General features: G+C 41.1%; 1 protein-coding gene across 1 annotated transcript in view; it reads left to right on the top strand.

Moving 5' to 3' along the window:
- The window catches only part of NYAP2 (neuronal tyrosine-phosphorylated phosphoinositide-3-kinase adaptor 2), a 255,681-nt gene that overhangs the window by 169,908 nt on the left and 58,425 nt on the right, over window positions 1-27,348 (top strand). Inside the window, exon 4 of the mRNA XM_018058866.1 lies at window positions 18,852-19,943. Within this exon, the coding sequence (XP_017914355.1) occupies window positions 18,852-19,943 (1,092 nt within the window). The remainder of the gene's footprint in view (window positions 1-18,851; window positions 19,944-27,348) is intronic.

The following is a 27,348-nucleotide window of genomic DNA, read 5'->3' as shown; positions in this document are numbered from 1 at the left end:
TAATGTGCTATATCACATAGGTATGCATGTATATATGTGCACACACATATACATGTGAATATGTGCACACACACACATAGAAATTCAATTTTGAGTTTGAAAGTACACTTTGAGACTAAGACATTTCTTTAGAGTCCCATTATTATCATGCAAAACAACTCTGAGTTGAAGTTTAATTTGTAGATTAAGGTTACAGGCTGATGTTTAAGCTAGATGTCTGAGTTGTGACTTGAATACAGGAAGGACTCTCATGGGAAAATCTGAGGACTGTAATCTGAGAATAATACTGACTGGGCAAACCATCATCTCTCTCTTTTTTTTTTTTCTCACATCGTAGGTTCAGAATTCATATCAACTTGATGACTTTATTGTAAAGAAAAAAAGCAAATCTAAGTCTAAAACTGAATCAGCAATTGTCATACTGTTTGAAAAATGAAAGGCTAGATTCACGTGTAGTACATGCATTCATTCAAGGTGAGACAGATTGTGGTCTCCTCTGCAGTGTTACTTCCCATGGCCCACTATTGGCCTGCCTATGGAGCCCCAGCTCTGAAGTTACTGTGGGTTAAACAGAACTGCCAAATCAAAGGAGAAATAAGAGGCAGAACTGAGCTGAGGCCTCAGGTCCAAAAGTCAAGGCTTACATTCTCCCATTGACCAATGCTGCTTCAGTTTGTGCTGTGTTTTCAGTGATCCTTAAGAATTCAGAACCAAAAAAAGACCAGTATCTGTTCCTCCTGGTCAATGTGCATGTGGCCTGGGTCATGCCACTGAGTCCCCAGTGGAACCATTTTCCTCATTTGAATTTCTAGAAAGATAAATATGGACCTTATTCAAAGGGCTTGCTGAAGGAGAATTATAGAATCATCAGGATCAAATAAATGTTGTGCACAAGCAAAAAGAAATCATTTCACTTTTCCAATCTTCATCTGCAAAAATGGAGAGTAGACTACACAGGGATAAGTGAAAGTCGCTCAGTCGTGTCCTACTCTTTGTGGCCCCATGGACTATACAGTCCATGGAATTCTCCAGGCCAGAATACTGGAGTGGGTAGCTTTTCCCTTCTCCAGAGGATCTTCCCAACCCAGGGATCGAACCCAGGTCTCCCACATTGCAGCAGGATTCTTTACCAGCCGAGCCACCAGGAGCCTGTACAGGGATAAAGAAGTACTTATAATATCCCAAACTTAATTACATAAATATTAAGCAAACTACATGCTCATTAAATGCATAGAGCATAAAGCAATAAGATGTTCTTGAGATGAGCCACTTCATCTTTTAGAAATATTCTTTTTCTTTTTTAGAATCTAGTCCACAATCTTCCTAATTTGAAGAACAGAAAGCTGCTCCCAATGTCATTTTGCAGAACCTACAGAGTATCTCTGTGGTTTGGAAAAAGGAGAGTTTGATTAAAAAGTATTAATCTGTTGAATTTTCTGCATTGCTGCATGTATGCTGTGACTTCCATCCACATTTTCTCTTCTGTTTTGATTTTTAATTGCATTTTTAAATTAAAACCCACTCAAGAAAAATCATAATTTTTTAAAAAATTAAGTTATTAAACTTGAAAGAAATAAGAGTGCCAACATTGAAATGAAAATATACAAAAAATTCCAAAGACTATATATCTCTAAAGGAAGGATTACAACTTCTCAAATAAATTCACTTCTATTATGTGGCTATATGTAAGATATAAATCTAATACTGAAGGAAACTGTAATATTGATCTCATAGTTCAATGAACATAAAATCTATATTTATTTAGGCAATCACTCATTTTACAATTTCCCAGAACTGGTAGGCTTGCTGGCATTGGTGCCATTAATTTTTATAGCTCAGTGCTAAATAAATGTGAAATATGCGTGAAAGCATACAGTCTCATTACATATCTTCCAACATAGAGACACTTTTTACGAATACTGAAAATAATGGATAATGATATTGGCTTTACTTTTTAAGCCCTTTCTGTGTCCTGGGCAGTACGCTAAACACTTCAGTATAGTGTCTTTTTAAACTCTCACAACATCCTGCAAACAAACATCATTATAGTCACTTAACAGTTGAGTTCAATGAGGCTTAAAGAAATTAGAGTTAACTTTCCCAAGGTTACACAACTACTAAACTGGATTTGTAGTTTAGGCTAATCTGACTCATGAAAGAGTATTGTTAATGTTTTTTAAAAATTGTTTAAAGATCCTTAACTATATATTTGTAAAAAAAAAAAAATCATCATATATAAAGGCAAATTATTCTTGACAGTATGGCACCTAGAGTCAGATCACTAGGTTCAAAGCAAGTTTCTACCACTTGGTCAAGTAATTTATTTTCTCTGTAATGTAATTTCAGTGCCCATAAAATGGGTTTTATAATAGCATTACCTCCTAGCGATGTTGTGGGGATTAAACAAACTTGTCTCCCAAAAGCACATTGCCTATTACCAAAAAAATACATTTGATACATGGTAGCCTCCTCCTCCTCTTCTTCCCCTTTCTCCTTCTCCTTCTTTATATTATTCCTATACTTTCATTACAGATGTTAGCACACATCAACACAACAACTTCAGTGAAATTGAATGAAATGTTTTATGGTTCCGTAATTTCATGCTGCTTCCTCTGTGATCTCAGATACGTTAAAAGATCACAAACATTTCTATCTTTATCTCTCAACCAGGACAGATTTACAAAGGATAATCCTAGTAGACTGTATCTATGGAACTGCAGGGAATCAGCTTCTACAAAGTTGGCTGCCCAAGGGACAGGGGAAAATGTTCTGTTAATCGGATTTTTCTCCCATCTTACTTTTCTTTAGCATAGTATCCTCCTGGGCTGAATCTAAATTAACTGAGCTTCTGTTGGATCTTCAGCATCATGCATTTTCCATGGCTCATTTTTTGTTGTCATTTTTTGTTGTTGTTGCTCAAGACTCAGGAAATTAACTTATTTGCTTGCTTCCTTACTCCACAGGTAGTGATGTTGCAACTGATAGCTACTGTGAACTTGTAAAGATTGCTAAAATATTTGGGCAAAAGGATAAAGAGCTATAACAAAGTGGTTTAATAACTCAGCTATATTAAGTTTTAAATATATGTGTTACTTTCTATGACTTGGACTTCCTAAGTACCATTTGGTTGAGCACAGGGTGGAAGTGATATGTATGCACAGATAAAACCAAGAGAGATTTTGGTTTGGGGAACCTGTAGTAATATAGGCATAGAGTTTTGTTCAGGTTCTTTTTTTAAAAAAATAAAACTAGTCTTTAAGGTTAAGTATGCCTAAAATCTCTAAGGAGGTCAACTTTTATTAAAAAAAAAAAGATTAAAAATGGAAGAAAGAATGATAAATACCTGAAGGAATATATGAGAAAGAGAATTGAAAATTTTAAATCATTATGTTTACATAATAAAATAACTGAGACGCAAACAAGAGAAATATCCAGTGTGATAAGTACTGATTGGATGGTTATAGAAGACTTCTCTGAAGAAGTGGGTTTTTTTTTTGCTGAGTGCTAGGAAGAAGCTAGGCTTCCCGGATGGTGCTAATGATAAAGAATTTGCCTGTCAATGCAGGAGGCATGAAACTTGTGTTCAATTCCTGGGTCAGGAAGATCTTCTGGAGGAGGGCATGGCAAGCCCACTCCAGTATTCTTGCCTAGAGAATCCCATGGACAGAGGAGCCTGGAGGGCCACAGTCCATAAGATTGCAAAGAGTTGAACATGTCTGAAGCCACTTAGCATGCATGCACAGGAAGGAGCCAGCTGTGTATAGTTCAAGGATATCAAATAGAAAACAGAACTGGACAATAAATGGTAAAACAGATTTTATTTAGGACTATTACAATAGGTAATGGAAATATCAAACCGGATATTTGTGATAAATATTATAAATAGAGGAAATAGCAACCCACTCCAGTATTCTTGCCGGGAGAATGCCAGGTACAGAGGAGCCTGGTGGGCTACAGTCCATAGATGGCAACGTCAGACATGACCGAATGACTTTCACTTTCACATTTATTATAAATAGAAGGTTGTGTCTCCTTAGGAATGTCGGCTGGCTCTCTGAACAAATTCCCATGCAATGATGTTGCTGCTACTGCTAAGTCACTTCAGTCGTGTCTGACTGTGCAACCCCATAGACGGCAGCCCACCAGGTTCCCCTGTCCCTGGGATTCTCCAGGCAAGAACACTGGAGTGGGTTGCCATTTCCTTCTCCAATGCATGAAAGTGAAAAGTGAAAGTGAAGTCGCTCAGTCATGTCCAACTCCTAGCGACCCCATGGACTGCAGCCTACCAGGCTCCTCTGTCCATGGGATTTTCCAGGCAAGAGTGCTGGAGCGGGGTGCCATTGCCTTCTCCATGCAGTGATGTTACTGTGATGAATTTCTTGTTAAAGTGTGTACATGTGTGCTGAGTCTCTTCAGTCATGTCCAGCTTTTTATGACTCTAAGGACTCTAGCCCACTGGGCTCCTCTGTCCGTGGGATTCTCCCGGCAAGAATACTGGAGTGGGTTGCCATGCCCTCCTCCAGGGTATCTTCCTAGCCCAGGGATCGAACCCGAGTCTCTTACATCTCCTGCATTGGCGGATGGCTTCTTTACCACTAGTGCCACCTAGGAAGCTCTCTCTGGTAAAGTGCTGCCCTTTAATCTATAAACCCAGAAAATCCATCATTAAAGGTCTAAAAACCAAGAAGTGAAAGTTCAGTTCAGTTCAGTTCAGTTGCTCAGTCGTGTCTGACTCTTTGCGACCCCATGAACCGCAGCTTGCCAGACCTCCCTGTCCATCACCAACTCCTGAGTTTACCCAAACTCATGTCCATTGAGTCCGTGATGCCATCCAACCATCTCATCTGTTGTCCTCCCCTTCTCCTCCTGCCCTCAATCTTTCCCAGCATCAAGGTTTTTTCCAGTGAGTCAACTCTGCATCAGGTGGCCAACGTATTGGAGTTTTAGCTTCTACATCAGTTCTTCCAATGAACACCCAGGACTGATCTCCTTTAGGATGGACTGGTTGGATCTCCTTGCAGTCCAAGGGACTCTCAAGAGTCTTCTCCAACACCACAGTTCAAAAGCATCAATTCTTTGCCGCTCACCTTTCTTTATAGTCCAACTCTCACATTCATACCTGACTACTGGAAAACACATAGCCTTGACTAGATGGACCTTTACTGACAAAGTAAAGTCTCTGCTTTTTAATAGTAGCCAAGCTCAAAAGTGTTGGTAGATGTCTCTCTTTAGGTTACTATAACAAAATATCGAAGACTTATGAACAACAGAAAGTGGTTTTCACAGTTTGTGCTTTGTCTTCATGTCTCATTAAATGGTGTTTTTCCCCCATAGCAGTGAGTTGAATTGGTGTATCACTATGCAGTTACAGGAGAAGGCAATGGCAACCCACTCCAGTACTCTTGCCTGGAAAATCCCATGGACGGAGGAGCCTAGGAGGCTGCAGTCCATGGGGTCGCACAGAGTCGGACACAACTGAAGTGACTTAGCAGCAGCAGCAGCAGAGGCTGTAAGTGCATGATCAGGTTCCAGGCTGCAGACTGCTGACCTATTCAGCACCCTCACATAGCAAAAGAGGCCAGCGAGCTCTGTGGGGTCACTTTCCTATGATCTTTAATCTCCTTCACGAGGGTGCCACACTAATGAATAAAAGGCCCATCTTCTAACACCATAACATGAAATGTTAAGATTCTGTCTTGTGAATTTGTTCGGTGGGGAGTGGGGGGACACAAATATTCAGACCACAGCAGTGTAGGACACCAGTATTCCACCTTGCTGGTTTCTTTTTTTTTCCATTCATTCATTTTGCTTGCACTAGGGTTTTGTTGCTGTGCTCAGGCTTGCTCTAGTTGTGGCGAGTGGGGACTATGTTTTGCTGTGGGGTGTGAGCTTCTCATGTCAGTGGCCTCTTTGCTGTGGAGAATGGGCTAATTTACGCATGCGGGCTTCAGTAGTTGTGGCACAAAGTCTTAGTTGCTTCAAGGCATGTGGAATCTTCCCGGACCATGGGTAGAACCCATGTCTCTTGCATTTGCAGGTGTATTCCTATCCACTGCCACCACCAGGGAAGTCCCCTCCTTGCTGGTTTCTAACAAGAAATACTGACATAGCATTTTGGATATTCAGTTCAGTTCAGTCACTCAGTCGTCTCCGACTCCTTGCAACCCCGTGAACCACAGCACGCCAGGCCTCCCTGTCCACCACCACCTTGCAGAGTCCACTCAAACCCATATCCATCGAGTCGGTGATGCCATCCAGCCATCTCATCCTCTGTCATCCCCTTCTCCTTCTGCCCTCAATCTTTCCCAGCATCAGGGTCTTTTTAAATGAGTCAGCTCTTCACATCAGGTGGCCAAAATATTGGAGTTTCAGCTTCAGCATCAGTCCTTCCAATGAACACCCAGGACTGATCTCCTTTAGGATGGACTGGTTGGATCTCCCTGCAGTCCAAGGGACTCTCAAGAGTCTTCTCCAACACCACAGTTCAAAAGCATCAATTCTTCAGCACTCAGCCTTCTTTACAGTCCAACTCTCACATCCATACATGACTACTGGAAAAAACATAGCCTTGACTAGACGGATCTTTGTTGACAAAGTAATGTCTCTGCTTTTGAATATGCTATCTAGGTTGGTCATAACTTTCCTTCCAAGGAGTAAGCGTCTTTTAATTTCATGACTGCAATCACCATCTGCAGTGATTTTGGAGCCCAGAAAAATAAAGTCAGCCACTGTTTCCATTGTTTCCCCATCTATTTGCCATGAAGTGATGGGACTGGATGCCATGATCTTTGTTTTCTGAATGTTGAGCTTTAAGCCAACTTTTTCATTCTCCTCTTTTGGATGTCACTCTTATTAAACTGTTTCTTGATGAAACAGAAGTCAGAGAAGGAATGACTCATAAGAATCATATTGTAGTAGCTTTAGACTCTTACCAGTGTGCTGGGCCTATCCCCACAACAGGGAAATAACAAAGTACCAGGTTCCCTAGACACTGGTGCAGAGGCCACCATCTTTTGCTCTGTGACTTTCCATGTTTGAGAATTCCTGTGGCTCAAAAGAGCCCCGCTAGTTGTTTTTCCTTTATATATGTTGATACCTACACTTTGATTTCAGTCCAGTCTTTTTGACCAGAAAGTATGTAATCTCTTTTTATATCTCTTCCCTGAATCATCCCATGGTGACTTTGTAAGACTCAGAATGCAATCTTCTTTAATTTCCCTATTCTTCAAGGATACTTTCTGTTTCCTCAGGGTGCATACTGTACCCTACTTCTACGAAAATAACAATAGCATTTTCTGTGAGATAGCTACACAAACAGGAAATTAATCTTAGGATTTTTTTTCCAGTTATCTATGGTGTGCAATAAACCAACCCAAAATGCTGTGGCTGAAAACACTAACGATTTATTACTTATTCTATGAGTTGAGCTGGCTTCTGTGGGTAGTTCTATTCTGTGTTTCATTGTTTGGGGTCTCTCATTTAGCCAACCGGGAGTCAGGATGAGTTGAAGGATCCAACAAGGCTTCACTCACACTCCTGGGTGGTCTTTCTCCTCCAGGTGGTCTCTTCACGTATTTGCATTGAGTTTCTTCATAGCATGTTGGTCTAAGAGATTTTACATGGCAATTTACAATGGCTTTTGGGATACAGACAGTGAAAGGTGTCAGCTCTCTTATATACAAGACACATCACTTCTGCCACATTATATTGGTCAAGGTAAGTTAAGGCCTGCCTTGATTTGAGAAGTATGTAGATTACTTACTAAAAGTGGAAAGCATACAAGAAGGGGAGGAATTGAGGGTGGCTTTCTTAGAAGTCTATCTATCACAACTTGCCTTCTAGTCCCATTGTTTTTATTATTTTTATTTTTTTTATTTTTTTTCCCATTGTTTTTAATAATCAAATATTGACCAAAAGTTTCACTGAATTATACCAAAAGCTTGAAATCCAGGATTTCATCATCTAGATCATGGCCTTATGGTTCCTTGGGTGTAATTCATCATATGCAGAGGTCTTTGAATTAAAAGTACAGTTTATCTGCCCTACAAAACTTGACACAGACTGGCAGTTCAGGAGCAGGAAAACCACAGTGTACAGTCTTGTTCAGAACAGTAGGGATTGGAGGCATAGAAATCACTGCAATTAAGTGACTAGTGCTATAACATAGAAGTCATAGCAATTTGGGAATCCACTTTTGTACATATGTACTGGTTCCAAATAGGAAAAGGAGTACATCAAGGCTGTATATTGTCACCCTGCTTATTTAACTTATATGCGGAGTTCATCATGAGAAACGCTGGACTGGAAGAAGCACAAGCTGGAATCTAGATTGCCGGGAGAAATATCAATAACCTCACCACCAAAAAAAAAAAAACAAAAACCTCACCACCCTTATGGCAGAAAGTGAAGAGGAACTAAAAAGCCTCTTGATGAAAGTAAAAGAGGAGAGTGAAAAAGTTGGCTTAAAGCTCAACATTCAGAAAACGAAGATTATGGCATCTGATCCCGACAGTTCAGTTCAGTTCAGTCGCTCAGTCGTGTCCGACTCTTTGCAACGCCATGAATCACAGCACGCCAGGCCTCCTTGTCCATCACCAACTCCCGGAATTCACTCAGAGTCGCGTCCATCGAGTCAGTGATGCCATCCAGCCATCTCATCCTCTGTCGTCCTCTTCTCCTCCTGCCCCCAATCCCTCCTAGCATCAGAGTCTTCTCCAATGAGTCAACTCTTCACATGAGGTGGCCAAAGTAATGGAGTTTCAGCTTTAGCATCATTCCTTCCAAAGAAATCCCAGGGCTGATCTCCTTTAGAATGGACTGGTTGGATCTCCTTGCAGTCCAAGGGAGTCTCAAGAGTCTTCTCCAACACCACACTTCAAATGCATCAATTCTTCGGTGCTCAGCTTTCTTCACAGTCCAACTCTCACATCCATACATGACCACAGAAAAATCATAGCCTTCACTAGACGGACCTTAGTCGGCAAAGTACTGTCTCTGTTTTTTAATATGCTGTCTAGGTTGGTCATAACTTTTCTTCCAAGGAGTAAGCGTCTTTTAATTTCATGGATGCAATCATCATCTGCAGTGATTTTGGAGCCCCCAAAAATAAAGTCTGACACTGTTTCTACTGTTTCCCCATCTATTTCCCATGAAGTGATGGGACAGGATGCCATGATCTTCGTTTTATGAATGTTGAGCTTTAGGCCAACTTTTTCACTCTCCTCTTTCACTTTCATCAAGAGGCTTTTTAGCTCCTCTTCACTTTCTGCCATAAGGGTGGTGTCATCTGCATATCTGAGGTTATTGATATTTCTCCCAGCAATCCTGATTCCAGCTTGTGTTTCTTCCAGTCCAGCGTTTCTCATGATGTACTCTGTATATAAGTTAAATAAGCAGGGTGACAATATACAGCCTTGATGTACTCCTTTTCCTATTTGGAACCAGTCTGTTGTTCCGTGTCCAGTTCTAACTGTTGCTTCCTGGCCTGCATACAGATTTCTCAAGAGGCAGGTTAGGTGGTCTGGTATTCCCATGGTCCCATCACTTCATGGGAAATAGATGGGGAAACAGTGAAAACAGTGTCAGACTTTATTCTTTTGGGCTCCAAAATCACTGCAGATGGTGATTGCAGCCATGAAATTAAAAGATGCTTACTCCTTCGAAGAAAAGTTATGAGCAGCCTAGATAGTACATTCAAAAACAGAGACATTACTTTGCCGACTAAGGTCCGTCTAGTCAAGGCTATGGTTTTTCCTGTGGTCATGTATGGATGTGAGAGTTGGACTGTGAAGAAAGCTGAGCGCCGAAGAATTGATGCATTTGAAGTGTGGTGTTGGAGAAGACTCTTGAGACTCCTTTGGACTGCAAGGAGATCCAACCAGTCCATTCTGAGGGAGATCAACCCTGGGATTTCTTTGGAAGGAATGATGCTAAAGCTGAAACTCCATTACTTTGGCCACCTCACGTGAAGGGTTGACTCATTGGAAAAGACTCTGATGCTGGGAGGGATTGGGGGCAGGAGAAGAAGGGGACGACAGAGGATGAGATGGCTGGATGGCATCACGGACTCGATGGATGCGAGTCTGAGTGAACTCCGGGAGTTGGTGATGGAGAAGGAGGCCTGGCGTGCTGTGATTCATGGGGTCGCAAAGAGTCGGACACGACAGAGTGACTGAACTGAACTGAACAGTTCTTCCTATTCTTGTTGTTATTAAGTCACTAAGTTGTATCCTACTCTTTGACTCTGTGGACTGCAGCATGCCAAGCTCCTCTCTCCACTATCTCTCAGAGTTTGCTCAAATTCATGTCCATAGCATCAGTGATACTCTCATCCTTTGCTGTCCTCCTTCTCCTTTTGCCTTCAGTCTCTCCAAGCATCAGGATCATTTCCAATGAGTGGGCTCTTCACATCAGGTGGAGAAAGTATTGGAGCTTCAGCTTCAATATCAGTCCTTCCAATGAATATTCAGGGTTGATTTCCTTTCGGATTGACTGGTTTGATATCCTTGCAGTCCAGGGGTTTCTCAAGAGTCTTCTCCAGCTCCACAATTTGAAAGCATCAGTTCTTTGGCACTCAGCCTTCTTTATGGTCCAATTCTCACATCCATATATGACTACTGGAAAACACATAGCTTTGTCTAGATGGACCTTTGTCAGCAAAGTGATGTCTCCAGAAGAATTTATTGATTAGAGCCCAGTTCTGCTCCCCAGTTTGGGTTCTGTAATTTTTCTCTCTGAGCTCTTAACTCTTCCCTCTGAGTCATCTTTCCTTTTTCTCAAGAAATGCCCTGTATCTAATTTAAGCCAAGACTCTCAGTCACACTCAACTTTAAGACCATAATGGTGAGCCAGTTCCACGTCTTACACTGTTTCAATCCAAACTTTGATCTGAGTCTTGTGTTTTCATTGTTGGCAGATCTAGGATGGTACAAATAGCACAAATACTACAATTCTAAATCTGATCCTTTTTGTATACTTTCACACTTTCTTTGTCCTACTGTAAACAAAAGAAGAGTATTTGTAACTCCCATCCCTTTATAAACACCTTCATTTAAAAAAATAAAATAAGAAAGAACAATTTTGTGGATGCTATTATGGGGGTTGTGACTGTGAACACAAAAATATTCTTAAAACTTCTGAAATTCTGAGTTGTGAAAAGAGAGTTATTGTGAGCAGAATTCTGCTGAAAGTGGGAAATGTGTCTCTCACCATCTAGAATCAGCCAGTTCAGTATTTTGTAATTTGGCCATAACTTCTGTTCACTGGACACTCATTTCCCAGTTTGAATGACCCATTTAAATATAATTCTGTAGCCAGAGCTATTTAAGTATACCTCTATAACCAAACCACATAATAGTGCCATTATAGCATGGGTGAGGACGACCTTTCTAAGTGATACTTTTTATCATATACAAAATAATGAATTTTAGAGTTTTTTTCCCTGTTTCTTTTCCTTTGTTTTAAAAGGTATAAAATATTGAATTGACTTTGAGATTTTTTTTAAGTAGTTAATAAGGAATTTATATTTCTTCATCAGTAGTATATGAAGTTTGGGTTGGATAATCTCTAAGACCCTTTCAAATTCTGGGAATCTGTGATCAAAGGGACTTTTCATCAGGGGAGATACTCACCTGTGTTGTCTCTTTTCTCACTTCTTGCATCAAGAACATGCATAGACACTGAAGTCTGGTTATTCATTACTCTTTCTTTAATAAGGGAAAATATTTCAGAAGGATAGTTTGACAAGGGACATGGTGAATTTCCAAAATTAACTGTGAAAGACAGATCATTTGGGCATGACTGAAAGCCATATATAATCTTTGTGCTCAGATATTTCATTTCAAAAATGTCACTTTCTGCTTATTCAGTGGTACTGTCATTATACTATTTTAAGTATAAAGTTTGTGTTCTGGAGCTGAACAGGGATTACTGCTTCTATCTTTGGTCTTATTAGAAATAATTTACAATTCATTCAAGTGCAATAAAAGTCACCTTTTTATTATGGTTGAATTAGGTTAAATGTTGGAATCTTCAATGCAATTTTTATGAACAATTATTAGTAGAATTTCATCATCTATGTATGTAGAATAAGACTATTTTTAAACCCCTTCTAAAGAAATAATTTTTAAAACATGAATTTTTAGTTAATTTTTAGTTCTCTAGGGTGATGTTAAACTAGAATGAATCGTAGGACAATGTTGCTAAAAATTTCAGTCTTTTCCTTCTTTGGGTAAGCAAACAAACAAAGCATATATGACAGCTGAAACAAAATTCATTGCTCAATGAATTATTTACTCAATACTTGGAATAAGGTGAAACCAAATGATAAGTTGCAAATGCAGAGAAAAATCAGTTCATTAGAGATGAAATCATTCCCTCTTCTGACTTTTCAGAGAGAATCATGATGTGTAAGGGGGGGGGGGGGTGTGCAATGGGAACCAGACATTGCCTGGAATAAAAGTCTCCTGAAATTGAAAAATGAATCTATTTGTTCATCCTCATTGGCTGTAGTTTACTTATTGCTTTACTCACTAAATAATCCTCAATACTCTCATCTTGATTTGAATCAAACAAAGGAAGAGGAGCAGGAAATAAAGTGTGCTTGAATTATATGAATCTGCTTGCCTTAGGCTCTTTCACCACACAAGGAAAGGGGGAGGGAAGAAGCTTGTCCAGATAATGAAGGATTATCTGGGCAAGGATGGCTGGAGAATTGCCTTCGATGACAGGCAAGAGAACACACCCAACCCAGTGGAGCAGAGCGTCTATAAGCCACAGGAAGCAACAACAGAAAACAAAGAATATCTAGAAAGTGGGTCTCATTAAATAGCATGACATGTGCCTTGGCATAAATCAGAGGTTGGATCATCAGATAGAGAAGAACCAGAATAACAGGCAGTGGGCAGGGAAGGATGCTCCTGGGTAGGTACCTTAGATCAGCATCTCTGTATTCAGCTATAATATGCTCTCTAATGTGGCTTCAGTGGTTGAGGAGTATCGGGCAAGGGAAGGTGCAAATTGCATCCAAAAGAATTCTCCAGGCAAGAATACTGGAGTGGGTGGCCATATCCTTCTGCAGGGGATCTTCCTGACCTAGGTATTGAACTCGGGTCTCCTGGATTGCAGGCAAATTGGTAAAGAATACCAACTGAGCTACGAGGGAAGCCCAAAAGACTGGGAAAGAGTTATATTAATTCTTAGAGTAACAAAGCTTGTTAAAGTATTACAATGCCAGAAGATGAAAGAGTGGGTACTTGACTTTATAGGGTGTTTCATTCAATCAATCAATTCAGTTGCTCAGTCATGTCCAACTCTTTGCGACCCTGTGAACTGCAGCACACCAGGCCTCCCTGTCCATCACCAACACCAGGAGTCCATCCAAACCCATGTCCATTGAATTGGTGATGCCATCCAAACATCTCATCCTCTGTCGTCCCCTTCTCCTCTTGCCCTCAATCTTTCCCAGAGTCAGGGTCTTCTCAAATGAGTTAGCTCTTTGCATCAGGTGGCCAAAGTATTGGAGTTTCAGCTTCAACATCAGTCCTTCTAATGAACACCCAGGACTGATCTCCTTAAGGATAGACTGGTTGGATCTCCTTGCAGTCCAAGGGACTCTCAAGAGTGTTCTCCAACACCACAGTTCAAAAGCATCAATTCTACTGTGCACAGCTTTCTTCACAGTCCAACTCTCACATCCATACATGACCACTGGAAAAACCATAGCCTCGACTAGATGGACCTTTGTTGACAAAGTAATGTCTCTGCTTTTCAATATGCTGTCTAGGTTGGTCATAACACTCCTTCCAAGGAGTAAGTGTCTGTTAATTTCATGGCTGCAATCACCATCTGCAGTGATTTTGGAGCCCAGGAAAATAAAGTCAGCCACTGTTTCCACTGTTTCCCCATCTTTTTGCCATGAAGTGATGGGACCGGATGCCATGATCTTAGTTTTCTGAATGTTGAGCTTTAAGCCAAATTTTTCACTCTCCTCTTTCACTTTCATCAAGAGGCTTTTTAGTTCCTCTTCACTTTCTGCCATAAGGGTGGTGTCATCTACATACCTGAAGTTATTGATATTCTTCCCGGCAGTCTTGATTCCAGCTTGGGCTTCTTCCAACCCAGCGTTTCTCATGATGTACTCTGCATATAAGTTAAACAAGCAGGGTGACAATATACAGCCTTGACATACTCCTTTTCCTATTTGGAACCAGTCTGTTGTTCCATGTCCAGTTCTAACTGTTGCTTCCTGACCTGCATCCAGGTTTCTCAAGAGGCAGGTCAGGTGGTCTGGTATTCCCATCTCTTTCAGAATTTTCCACAGTTTATTGTGATCCACACAATCAAAGGCTTTGGCATAGTCAATAAAGCAGAAATAGATGTTTTTTGGAACTCTCTTGCTTTTTCCATGATCCAGCAGATGTCGGCAAGTTGATACTGGTTCCTCTGCCTTTTCTAAAACCAGCTTGAACATCAGGGAGTTCACAGTTCACGTATTGCTGAAGCCTGCCTTGGAGAATTTTAAGCATCACTTTACTAGCGTGTGAGATGAGTGCAATTGTGCAGTAGTCTGAGCATTTTTTGGCATTGCCTTTCTTTGGGATTGGAATGAAAACTGACCTTTTCAAGTCCTGTGGCCACTGCTGAGTTTTCCAAATTTGCTCAGGTATTGAGTGCAGCACTTTCACAGCATCATCTTTCAGGATTTGAAATAGCTCAACCTGAATTCCATTTCCTCCACTAGCTTTGTTCATAGTGATGCTTCCTAAGGCCCACTTTACTTCACATGCCAGGATGTATGGCTCTAGGTGAGTGATCACACCATCGTGATTATCTGGGTCGTGAAGATCTTTTTTGTACAGTTCTTCCGTGTATTCTTGCCACCTCTTCTTAATATCTTCTGCTTCTGTTAGGTCCCTACCATCTGTCCTTTATCGAGCCCATATTTGCATGAAATGTGCCCTTGGTGTCTCTAATTTTCTTGAAGAGATGTCTAGTCTTTCCCATTCTATTGTTTTCCTCTATTTCTTTGCATTGATTGCTGAGGAAGGCTTTCTTGTGTCTCCTTGCTATTCTTTGGAACTCTGCATTCAAATGGGTATACCTTTGCTTTTCTACTTTGCTCTTTTCTTCCCTTCTTTTCACAGCTATTTGTAAGGCTTCCTCAGACAACCATTTTGCTTTTTTGCATTTCTTTTTCTTGGGGATGGTCTTGCTTCCTGTCTCCTGTACAATGTCACGAACTTCCATCCATAGTTCATCAGGCACTCTGTCTATCAGATCTAGGTTTAATCAGTATTCTGTTGTCTAAGTCATCTCAAGTTGACATAACAAAATTCCATGGACTAGGTGGCTTAAACAGAAGATATTTATTTTCTCATAGTTCTTGAGGGCAGATGTCCAAGATCAAGGTACTAACATTGTTTCTGCTGAGAATACTCTTCCTGCCTGCTGCTGCTGCTGCTGAGTCACTTCAGTCATGTCCAGCTCCGTGTGACCCCATAGACGGCAGCCCACCAGGCTCCCCCATCCCTGGGATTCTCCAGGCAAGAACACTGGAGTGGGTTGCCATGTCCCTCTTCCTTCCTAGCAGCTGGCAATCTTTTCACTGTGTCCTCACATGGTGAAGAGAATGAGACAATGAAAATGCTCTCTGATGATGCTTCTTATAAGGTCACTAATCTCTTCCATCAGGAGGACCCAGCCCTCACGACTTCATGACCTAATTATCACTAAAGGATCTCCCTCCAAGTAACATCACATTGGACGTTAGGACTTCAAGGAAATAATGTGCCGGGGACAGAATTCAGTCCATAGCAACTGTCAACTTTGATTACCTTAGATTCATCACAAGAGTCACATATATAATTCCCCTTGTCAGATAATATCTGTACTTAGTTTGGTATTAAAGTTGTCCTCACAGTACAAATAAATTATCTAAATTCCTTCATAATGAACTTTTTTAGTCGCTAAGTCATATCTGACTCTTTTGAGACCCCATGAAGTGCAGTCCTCCAGGCTCTTCTGTCCATGGGACTTCCCAGGCAAGAATGCTGGAGTGAGTTGCCATTTCCTTCTCCAGAGCATCTTTTGACCCAGGGATCAACCCACATTTCCTGCATTGGTAGGTGGATCATTTATCACTGAGCCACCTGGGAAGCCCTCATAATGAACAGTTATCTTTATTCTAACTATGTGTGTTATAGAATAGAATCTTTTTCTTTCTTCCATTATTTCATAGATATGGTGGGTCTTTATTTTATTTCATTTTTTTCTGTTTATTTTGGCAAACAAAACTAGTGTCATTTGCTTATATTTTGAGTGCAACCCAAGCATCGGTCTTGCCTGTTCCAAAGGCCACATTCTACTCTATGTGGGAAGACGGATGCTGGTTCCAGGGAAGAGATTGATGCTTCCACTTCCTGGAATATCATGTCACTTTCAGTTCTACCCTGACCTCTGGGTTCCTGGGAATTCTGGGCTGTAGTCTTCCCTCAATGCAGTGTTTCTACTTAGGTCTGGACTCAGTAGATGCTTGTGTTCTGCTTGTCCTGTTAATTCTCTCCATACAACTACCCAAGTCTATGCTGGTATTATAATTTACAGGAAGGTCAAAAAAAAAAAAAAAAACCCAGCAGTGAATTATAATTTAGGAATCAGAAAAATGAAAGTTTATTCTAAGTATGATAATTCTCAAATCATGAAGTTACCCATCTCATGGACACACGTTCATTCCTAACTTTAGATTAACCCTCAATTTACAGAATGACTTGCTACTTCCCATGCCATTCAATTCCTATAACTCCATACTCAGTGGCAAGTATTCCTAGAGGGTGAGTTATGCCGTCTAGGATGACAAGCTGAGGTGGGAAGAAACAAGCTACAGAAGAATAGCCTGGGTGGACTTTTAAGTCTTGGCTCTTTCAAAGTCCCTTCCAATTCAATCTTACTCATTAATTTATGGTTTTACTTTATTTGGGCCCAGATTTTTTGATATGATTTGATGATTTATTTAAATCATATAAAGTGGACATGCATGGTAGATTTCAAAACCAATAAAAATTTATTACCAGTAGGAGATACAGAGAGGAACTATTAGTCACTCTGAGTCCTGCCTAAAGAATCTTCTGGGTCGTTTTCATCCCATTATGTCCCTAGACTTTTCTTATTTGACATGAAAAGGCTCTACTGCTGTATCACCCCCCTGGAAATGGCATCTAGTTTTTTTCCTACTGTAAGTTAAAGGAAAAGTCTACGTAATAGTAAGAAACTTCCCTTCAACAAGCTGTTTGATTGTAGTGAGTGAAAAAAATCATCATGGGAACAATGGAGCAGAATGTTTGAAAGCAGAATGACCTAGAAAAGAAGTGAGCAATATAGCCACTGCTAGAGTATTTGATGGGTTCTCTTTCTCAGAAGGTATGATTGATGTTTCGGGAAGCCACATAAATAAACTTCAAGCACTTGATTCTCCTATAGTAAGTTTTAGAAGACTTGCTGTGTCATAAGTTATACTAATTGAAAAACAAAACTAAGGAAATTGGGGGTATTTCCTGCTTTGTGCCTTGAGACCTCCTCTTCCCTCAAGCTGCAAATTATAGAGAAGTCTGCTCTTTTCTCATAGTTTTATACCTATAAACTACACTGTCAACTTACATTGTATGCTATCACTTACCACAATGAACTACATTCTGCCACACTGGATAAAAATGGTAATCATTGTAATTATGTATCAGCACAATGCAATAATGAGATAATAACAAGACTTCAGTACGTTCCCTGCATGCTGCACAATTGATTGCAGTCATAGACACATTGCCTGTTTGGCCCTCCTGGATGGAGCCAAAAGTTTATGCTCCATTACAAGGAGGACGTCCAGCAGGCTGTGGAATATACTTGTATGTACGTCTATTGTGAGTTTCCAGAGCTTTTTCTTGAAGCTTGCACATCATTCTCTGGATTATTCTCTTGTAAAACTCTCTAGGGGCTTCTGATGTGTCAGGGCAATAAATTCATTCCAAGACAGCATTTAGGATATCATGAGAGACCTTCTGAACAAAAACAGAATACCCCATAATCAACACTACCTGGAGATTTGGAGATTAACTTGTCTAGCCTCATAAGATGTTCACATCAATTTCCCCTGATGTATCAGCCCCATCTGTATAAAAGTTATTTGTCTGAACCAAGACAGAGATTAAATCTAGCAGGCTGGAACATTTTTATCCCAAATGAAAGCAAGATGTGATCATGTGTAATAGCCATATCATTAAAAGGGCACAGTCCCCATGGTGTTATTATAACCATTTGTTCTAACAGAAACTCTGTTTGTTTTTTTCCTTAAGTTTCTTTGTTGCTTAATTAGTGGAGGTTGATTTTTATCAAATATGTGATTGTTTTTATCCAATTTGTGTCATCTGAAAGTTTTTATTTAGAAATTCTAAGTCAGTGGTGAAGAGTTCTGGCCTTAATGCATTTATCAGTATTGGATTATTAATATTAATTTGAAGATAAATATTACTATGGTTTTCACAACATGTTTTTCTAAATATTGAAATGTTTGATTTCTGTTGGAGTTTTAGTCTATGCCTCCATCTAGAAATGATTCACGTTACCCCTTCCCTCAAACGTTTAGAGTAGTAAAGTGTTAGCAGCTCAGTGGTATCTGACTCTTTGTGACCCCATGGACTGTAGCCCGCCAGGCTCCTCCATCCATGGGATTCTCCAGGCAAGAATACTGGAGTGGGTTGCCATTTCCTTCTCAATAGAGTAGGGAAGCCACGTTCAAGTCATATCTGAAAGTTTTGCTATTGTAATCATCTGTTTCGCTGTTTTTTTTCTTCTTCTTCTTTTAGTGTCAACCAAACCAAGACCCCACAGTGATGAATATTCAAAGAAGATTCCTCCTCCCAAACCAAAACGGAACCCAAACACTCAGCTCAGCACATCTTTTGACGAAACGTATATCAAAAAGCACGGACCCAGGAGGACCTCGCTCCCGCGGGACTCCTCGCTCTGCCAGGTCAGCAGCCCCGCAGGGGACCCCGAGGAGGAAGAGCCCGTGTACATTGAGATGGTGGGGAACATTCTCAGAGACTTCCGGAAGGACGATGAGGACCAGAGTGAGGCCGTCTACGAAGAAATGAAATACCCCATTTTTGACGATCTAGGCCAAGACTCAAAATGTGACCTCGACCATCACAGCTGTTCTTCGCAGTGTGCTACTCCCACGGTGCCTGACCTGGACTTGGCCAAGTCCTCAGTGCCATGTACTCCAAAGGGTTTGCTCTGTGACATCCCCCCGCCCTTTCCCAACCTGCTGTCTCATAGACCCCCGCTGCTGGTGTTCCCCCCGGCCCCGGTGCAGTGCTCGCCCAACTCGGATGAGTCTCCGCTTACCCCTCTGGAGGTCACCAAGCTTCCAGTGTTGGAAAACGTGTCTTATATGAAACAGCAGGCCGGGGCCTCTCCATCCTCCTTGCCATCGCATGCCTCCGGCCACGCCAAACTGGAGAAAGACCAGGCTGGAGCCCTGGGGCCGGTTCCCGCCGCCTCCGTGCTCTCCTCGTCCCCTCCCCCGCCCTCCACTCTGTACCGAACGCAGTCTCCGCACGGCTACCCCAAAAGTCACTCCGCTTCCCCATCTCCTGTCAGCATGGGCAGGTCCCTGACCCCGCTCAGCCTCAAAAGGCCCCCGCCCTACGACGCCGTGCATTCGGGCAGCCTCTCCAGGAGCTCGCCATCAGTGCCTCACTCCACCCCCAGACCGGTGTCAGACGGGAGCAAGATGGTCAACGCCGCGGTCAATACCTACGGCTCGGCTCCGAGCGGCTCCCGGTCCAGAACCCCCACGAGTCCTTTGGAAGAGTTAACCAGCCTCTTTACCTCGGGGCGCAGCCTGCTGAGGAAGTCGTCCAGCGGCCGCCGCTCTAAAGAACCTGCAGAGAGTAAGTGAACAGACACTGTCCTTTGTGACTTGAGTGCAAGGAAGCCCTTGATGTACAGACAAGGCACGTGGTATGTGAACTTGTGGGGGCTTCCCAGGTGGCTCAGTGGTAAAGAATCCGACTGCAAATGCAGGAGACTCGGGAAGAGCCTGGGTCGGGAAGAGCCCCTGGAGAAGGAAATGGCAACCCACTCCAGTATTCATGCCCCGGAAAGCCCATGAACAGAGGAGTCTGATGGGCTACAGTCCAGGGGGTCGCAGAGGACGGGACTTAGCGACACAGCAACAAAGTGAGCTTTGGTCTTTTTAGTTGAAAGCTGAAGATGCGTGATTTTATTTTCACCATACCAAAGGAAACACTGCCTTCTTACAGGTCCTTAGAAGTGAAAGACAGAGGCAGGGCCGTCTGAGTCAGAGAGATGAACATGCGGGTTTTGAGGATGGGGGAGGGGGCTGTGAGCCAAGAAATCAGGAAACCTCTAGAACGTTGAAGAGTTCAGGGAACCCATTCTCTCCTAGACCTTCAGAAAGAATGGGAGCCCAGCCGACAGGCTTGATTTCAATCATGTGAAACGCGTTTCAGACTTCTGTCTTCTAGAATTTCGAAGCAGTATATTTGTGTCATTTTTTTAAGCCGCCAAAACAAAAAAGGAACTAGTGTGTTTTGAAAGAACTGAAAGTGGCGGTCTGCACAATATGACATATTAAAAAGAGGAATCAGTTTTAAATTTAAAATGAAGTGTAAGATCTCAATTCTTAAGTGACCCCTGGAAATCTAACAAAGAAAAATTAGTATAAAAATTTTTAGGTATGTCTTGATTTGGCAGGAAATTATACATTCAAACATGGAATTGGTAAGTGTTAAAATTACCTTATATTAAAAACCTGCTTAAGCAAATCTGTATTAGAAAGCCTTTACTGGAAAGAGAGCAATTTGAATAGAATTATTACTTTTTTAAAAAACAACAAATTATTCTCTCCGCATACTCCATGTTGCTACATACCTACCTTCCTGCTAAACTAGGCTAGGCTTGCTGTTTCCCTTTTAAAGCCCTTGGTAATTAGCATCTTATTCCTATGGTACTTTTCCTAGATCTATCAACACATAAATTACAGAAAGATTGTTAATGATAAATAGGTGGGGAACATGATATTTACCACTGAATTTCAAAGACTGGGGATTGTCTCTATCTGAATGACTAATCCTTTTGTGAGATCCAAATCACTACCTAAAGATATTGTAAAGTCAAAACAGATCCCAGTTTTCTCAATGTTCATTTCATTAAATTACACTGTTTTCCTTTATTTAAAAATGTCTTAGGGCACCTAAGCTGAAAAGTAATCATTTACATCTCAAATGATTCCATCACAGGATTCCTAAAGAATCCACCAGCCAACGTAGGAGACAGAGTTTTGATCGGGAAGATCCCCTGGAGTAGGAAATGGCAACCGGCTCCACTGCTCTCACCTGGAAAATTCCTTGGATAGAGGGGTCTGGCAGGCTGCAGTTCCTGGGGTCAGGACTGAGTGACTGAGCACACAAGCGTTCATGCAGTTACACTGAGAAACTTCTTTAAAGGAAAAGAACTCTTCAGCATGTCTGATGAAGATGGTGATGCAATTCCATAGATGATTAATATTCATTAGTGGTTATAAGCAACTTTTATCTGTTTCCTCTTTAATCAGAAAGATTTATGAAAACATTAACTTCTTACTACCAGACACATTCACTGAGCGTTGTTTCCACTTTGGCCCAGCCTCTTCATTCTTTCTGGAGCTATTTCTCTGCTCTTCCCAGTAGCATTTTGGACACCTGTTGACCTGTGGGGCTCAACTTTGGTGTCTTGTCTTTTTGTCATGTCTTCAACTCCGGACGATTGGTTTGGTTTAAACATAGATCTAGTAAGCTTTTTGGAAAAAGGTGGAAAAAATTACGAAGATTTTCCTCTTAAAGTACATACTGGTTAGTATGAAATTAGTAGGAGTTTAATCCTAGAATTGGTGAAATTAGCCAGTGTTCTCCTTACCTACCAGTTTCTTTGGAGGTTTCTTAACAGCTCCAGCTGGCAGTTATACCAATTAGCTAGAAAAAGTATATGTAAAAAAAGTGATTAACTAATGAAGTTATTTCAAGAAAAATCCATCTGTTAGAATCAGACTATGTGCTATATGTCACAGACTTTCCTATTCAACTCCAAAATGAGCTTTGTATGCTTCTAAAACTAAGCTTGTAGATGGAAAAGTGATCTAGGCTCTTTATAGCTTTTTAGAGATCTGAGGATTAAATTCCTTTCCATATGTTATTAACTGTGCATCAGCTCTTCAGAGAAAGGTCATACCCCGAGTTATATCCATTCCAATGTTTTATTTATCATATGGAAGGGAGGAAAAATGCACATAGTATTTCTAATGAGTAATCCAATGCCATTTTTTTTTTTTTTTTTTACTCAGGAAGAAAATAGAAAAACACTGTCTGATGTTAACACAATCACAGGGGCTCTCAGAATCATCCTGTGATTCAAAATATAGATCCAAAAGTGTTGATAGCTGAGAGTTTACCTACAGTTACTGCTGCCCTCAGTGATACAATTATCTGCTTCCCTCTTGAGAGATAGGATTTGTAAACACTTGCTCATAACCCAGGGAGAGGATAAGTGATATGAAGTAGTATACCATTCATAACCCCTGAGTCACATTCTTTTTTTTTTTTTTGCATTTCAGAAATAAAAGTAAGACTTGTATCTCTGTGCTCCATACCCCACTAAGTTTCACGAGAAATGTTCATTTTGCTAATATTCTGATATTCAATTCAATGAAAATGTAATCTTTTGTCTTTAAAAATCTATGTCAAATAATTTATCCCTTCAACTCTTATTTCTAATAATCTCTAAAAGATACACCTATTTAATAATTTCATATCTTAAAGGCTTCTAATTATTGATGGGGTTTGGGAAATAGGAAAGAGTTAAAATAAGACAGTAATGTTAGACTATGAATCAATTTCGTTTTGCTTCACAGTTTTCTAAATACAGCCTTCACATTAATTGAAGCATATTTTTCTAGGAAGCGTTTTTTTTTTAACTCAGAAGCATGCTTTTCCTAGTTGATCTGGCATTATTTTGTCATTTAACTGTGCCTGAGCATAGTAATGATAAATTTATGTAAACTGGTTCCTATTAGTATTTTTTAAATTTGTATAGTGCTGTGTGCTTAGTCGTTCAGTTGTGTCCGACTCTTTGTGACCCCATGGACTGCAGCCCGCCAGGCCCCTCTGTTCATGGAAATTCTCCAGGCAAGAGTACTGGAGTGGATTGTCATGCCCTTCTCCCGGGGATCTTCCCAACCCAGGGATTTAACTCAGGTCTCCCGCATTGCAGACGGATTCTTTACCATCTGAGCCACTATGTATCACCCATATAGTGACAAAGAAGATAGCAATCTTGTTAGAAGTGATTAACTTGTATTTTATTTTTGCACATTTCTTTGTCTATATGAGAAGTAGGTGAAGTATTGCATTGGCCCAAAAACTTGAACAAACTTTTGGTCAACCCAATATAAATATGCTTTGTGGTGAATTTTCTACTTACCATTTTTATCTTCCTTTTACACATTCTTTTTCTATATATCCTTTGATTGGAATCTAGAACACTTAGGTCGTGAATAGGCCATTTTGTTTTAATAAATCAAAAGCCCTGAATCATAGAAACTATTAGCCAGAATCAAGTGAGAAAAAAAGAAAACTCTTTTTATCCCCTCAAATAAATCTTTTAAAAATAAAGTTCAGCCTATTTTTAATATAAATGCATGAATGTATGTTCCTATGAAAATGTATGAGGCATAATGAAGGATATAATTAAATTTATGGTATACTTGAGGGACAAAATGCAATAGAAAAGTTAAAAGTGGAAAAGTGTAAAGAGAAACATTAAAGAAAAAAATAGAAACATGAAACAGCAAAGAGAAGCAATAAATTAAAAATACTGAGGCACTAAGAAACATACATAGAAAATGCACATATCAAGTCAAGTGGTCATATAAACAAATATAAGTGCCAACCAATGAAGCACATACAAAGGTACACAGAAAACCAGAGCAGAAACACCAAAACACAGTAGGATCAACAAAAGATTAAAGAAAAAGAAAGATGCAAGCTCATTCTCCTGGTATTGTTGCATGAGTGCTAAGTTGCTTCAGTCGCATTCAGCTCTTTGTGACCTTACAGACGTTAGCTCACCAGGCTCCTCTGTCCATAGGATTCTCTAGGCAAGAATACTGGACTGGGTTGCCATGCCCTCCCCCAAGGAATCTTCCTGACAAGGGATTGAACCCACATCTCTCATGTCTCCTGCATTTGCGAGCGGGTTCTTTACCACTACCACCACCAGGGGAGTCTATGAAAGCAAAAGTCACTCAGTCATGTCCGACCCTTTGTGATGCTATGGACTATACAGTCCATGGAATTCTCCAGGCCAGAATACTGGAGTGGGTAGCTTTTCCCTTGTCCAGGCTATCTTCCCAACCCAGGGATCGCACCCAGGTCTCCAGCATTGCAAGTGGATTCTTCAGCTGAGCCACAAGGGAAGCCCAAGAATATTGGAGTGGGTAGCCTATCCCTTCTCCAGTGGTTCTTCCTGAGCCAGGAGTCAAACCAGGTAATCAATCCAATAACAATCAATTCATATATATTTTTTTCCCACCTCTTTAATAAGACTCCCTTTTAAGACTTTTAGATGTTATGTTACATATTTACAATTATAGATATACATATTTCCTTTGGGTCTGATGACACACAGTTGGGAATCAGATGTAACTTTTGCCTTTCCACTCACTTTCTTAAACAACAACAACCCCAAACCATCAAACAAGCAAAATAAAACCAAGAAAGTACCCCATGCCCTCCACCTCCCATACACATGCCTTTTTCATTGTTTAAGGAGCTCGAGGTCAAGTGATTCCCAAAATATTAGGCATTGCAGGTAGAGCAACTGATCCAATTAACTCTTACTTATTTAATTAAAAAATAATTTTAAAGTAGAAAAACAATGATTTTGGAAGGTTGTATGTCTATAGTATCCCATTTTAAAGAAAAAGGAAGGTATATGAATATCAGGGGGTTTATGATTCAGGGTCACTGTTGTGATCATCACTGTGTGTGATGTACTAACACTTGAGACGTGTCCAGCAAGATGACTTGAACAAGGGAGGCCTCACACAGGGGTGGCCATCATTGTCCTGTCATTTGTAGCAGCAGTGACAGTATTGATAGATTAACTGTGATACTGAGGTCTCCTCCAGTGGGGCTATTTGAGGTTGTAGAGCTCACCAGTCCTCTATAGCTCTACTATTTAAATTCACTTAAATTCTTCTGTCTGTCTCTTGTGGTTTTCCTGCCTCCTCTGGCCTGCAGGTGGTTTTATTGATGCATCTGGCCTCTCCTCCCCTCCCCTTCTTCCTTCTTTTCCTTTTGCACTTTTCCTCATTGTATTATCACATCATTAATCAGTTTTGGACCAAGAAACCAGATATCCAAACTTGTCTGTGGAGCCTCTCATCGAACTTATGTGTTTGACCTGCAGTGTAGGGACTTTGTGACCTTTACTTTCAAAGGCCACATGAATCCATTTGCTTAGTCTTGGATGAAGTTCTCAGATTCATGTCTGAGATGGTCTGGGGTGTCCACTTTCTGAGAACTCAGCTGTCCTGGGAAACATGAAACTAATGTTAACTTACACATTTTGTTTAGCCCATTGGAAAGATTTTTTCCTAGTAAAATCTGGCAAGCACACTAGCTAAGGACTTTCTTTTTCCCTCCTGTTTATTTCTATGAAAGTAGAGACTGACAAAGAAAGAGTTGGACAGAGAAGCTGAGGGGAAGGGTGGGGAAGAGAACCCAGGAGCCTGAATCTTGCATTTACTGTGGGGAACGGGTGAGCCTTCAGCCTGTTGCTGCCCACTGCCCAGCATACTGACTGTGAGCAGAACTTCCATTTGCATGGTTGTTAGAAGCCACCTGGCTGGTGTTGAAGGGTGAAACCTGGAACCTCTGGAACATACGGATCCTCCAAAGGCATTTAGGAGTGGTAAAGAACCCACCGGCCAATACAGGAAGCATAAGGGAAGCGGGTTCAATCCCTGGATCAGGAAGAACCCCCTGGAGGAGGGCATAGCAACCCACTCTGTATTCTTGCCTGGAGAATCCCATGGACAGAGGAGCCTGGTGGGCTACAGTCCATGGGGTTGCAAAGAGTTGGACCCAGCTGAAGCAGCTGAGCATGCATGCAGAATAGCTGAAGAGATATCTGAGGATATAACAAGGAGGATTCCAGAAGATCTGGCAAGATCAGAGCCTATAGGTTCTGCTAAACTTCTTAATCTAAACTTTACAATCCTTGTCAGGTTCTTTTCCTGCTGTTTATTGATTGCCCTCCTGCTCAGAGTCCCACACTGTGGTCTCAAACTGGTTTCTGCATTAGCAAGACTCCTTCCAGTAGCTCAGAAGGAAAATTGAGCCTTCCTCTGGGTTATGATGATGTCCTCAGGCCAGGACTGTGGAGACGTGCTCCCAGGAATATCCTTAGGTAGTTCAAAGTACAGTGGGCAAAGGACCTCCTGCATTATTTTCACCTGCCTGTAACTAAAAGTAGATTCCTGGGCTTTATCATAAATAGACCTGTTCAGTGAAAAATTCTGGAGCTTGGGCCTGTGATCTTGACGTTTTGGTAATCCTCAGTAATGTTTATGGCTGTACATGAGTGCTAAGTCGCTTCTGCTGCTGCTGCTGCTAAGTTGCTTCAGTGTCCGACTCTGTGTGACCCCATAGACAGCAGCTCACCAGGCTCCACCATCCCTGGGATTCTCCAGGCAAGAACACTGGAGTGGGTTGCCATTTCCTTCTCCAGTGCATGAAAGTGAAAAGTGAAAATGAAAGTGAAGTCGTGTCCGACTCTTGGCGACCCCATGGACTGCAGCCTACCAGGCTCCTCCATCCATGGGATTTTCCAGGCAAGAGTACTGGAGTAGTGTGCCATTGCCTTCTCCAGCTAAGTCACTTCAGTCATGTCTAACTATTTGCAACCTCGTAGACTCTAGCCCTCCAGGCTCCCTGTAATTGGAATTCTCCAGACAAGAGTACTGGAATGGGTTGCTATTCCCTTCTCTGGAAATATTTATGGCTAATATCCAACAATAACTCAGGGATATATGGCTAAATATTAGCAACACTGTTTACTTGTGTGCAAGAGAAACCTGTAATACATTAATACTTTGAGTTCACTTTCTAATAAACACAGGAGGGGAAAAGGAAAGGAGGGAGGGAGAAGTAAAATTCAGATAACATGAAATGAGTGAATATTGTTTTTCTTTCCTTAAGTGAGTTGCTGATTAGTTGACAGCTTGCAAAAAAAGGC

The sequence above is a fragment of the Capra hircus genome, chromosome 2 (genome assembly GCF_001704415.2).
Source record: "Capra hircus breed San Clemente chromosome 2, ASM170441v1, whole genome shotgun sequence".
Taxonomy (NCBI): domain Eukaryota; kingdom Metazoa; phylum Chordata; class Mammalia; order Artiodactyla; family Bovidae; genus Capra; species Capra hircus.
This window is presented reverse-complemented; position numbering and strand designations above follow the sequence as displayed.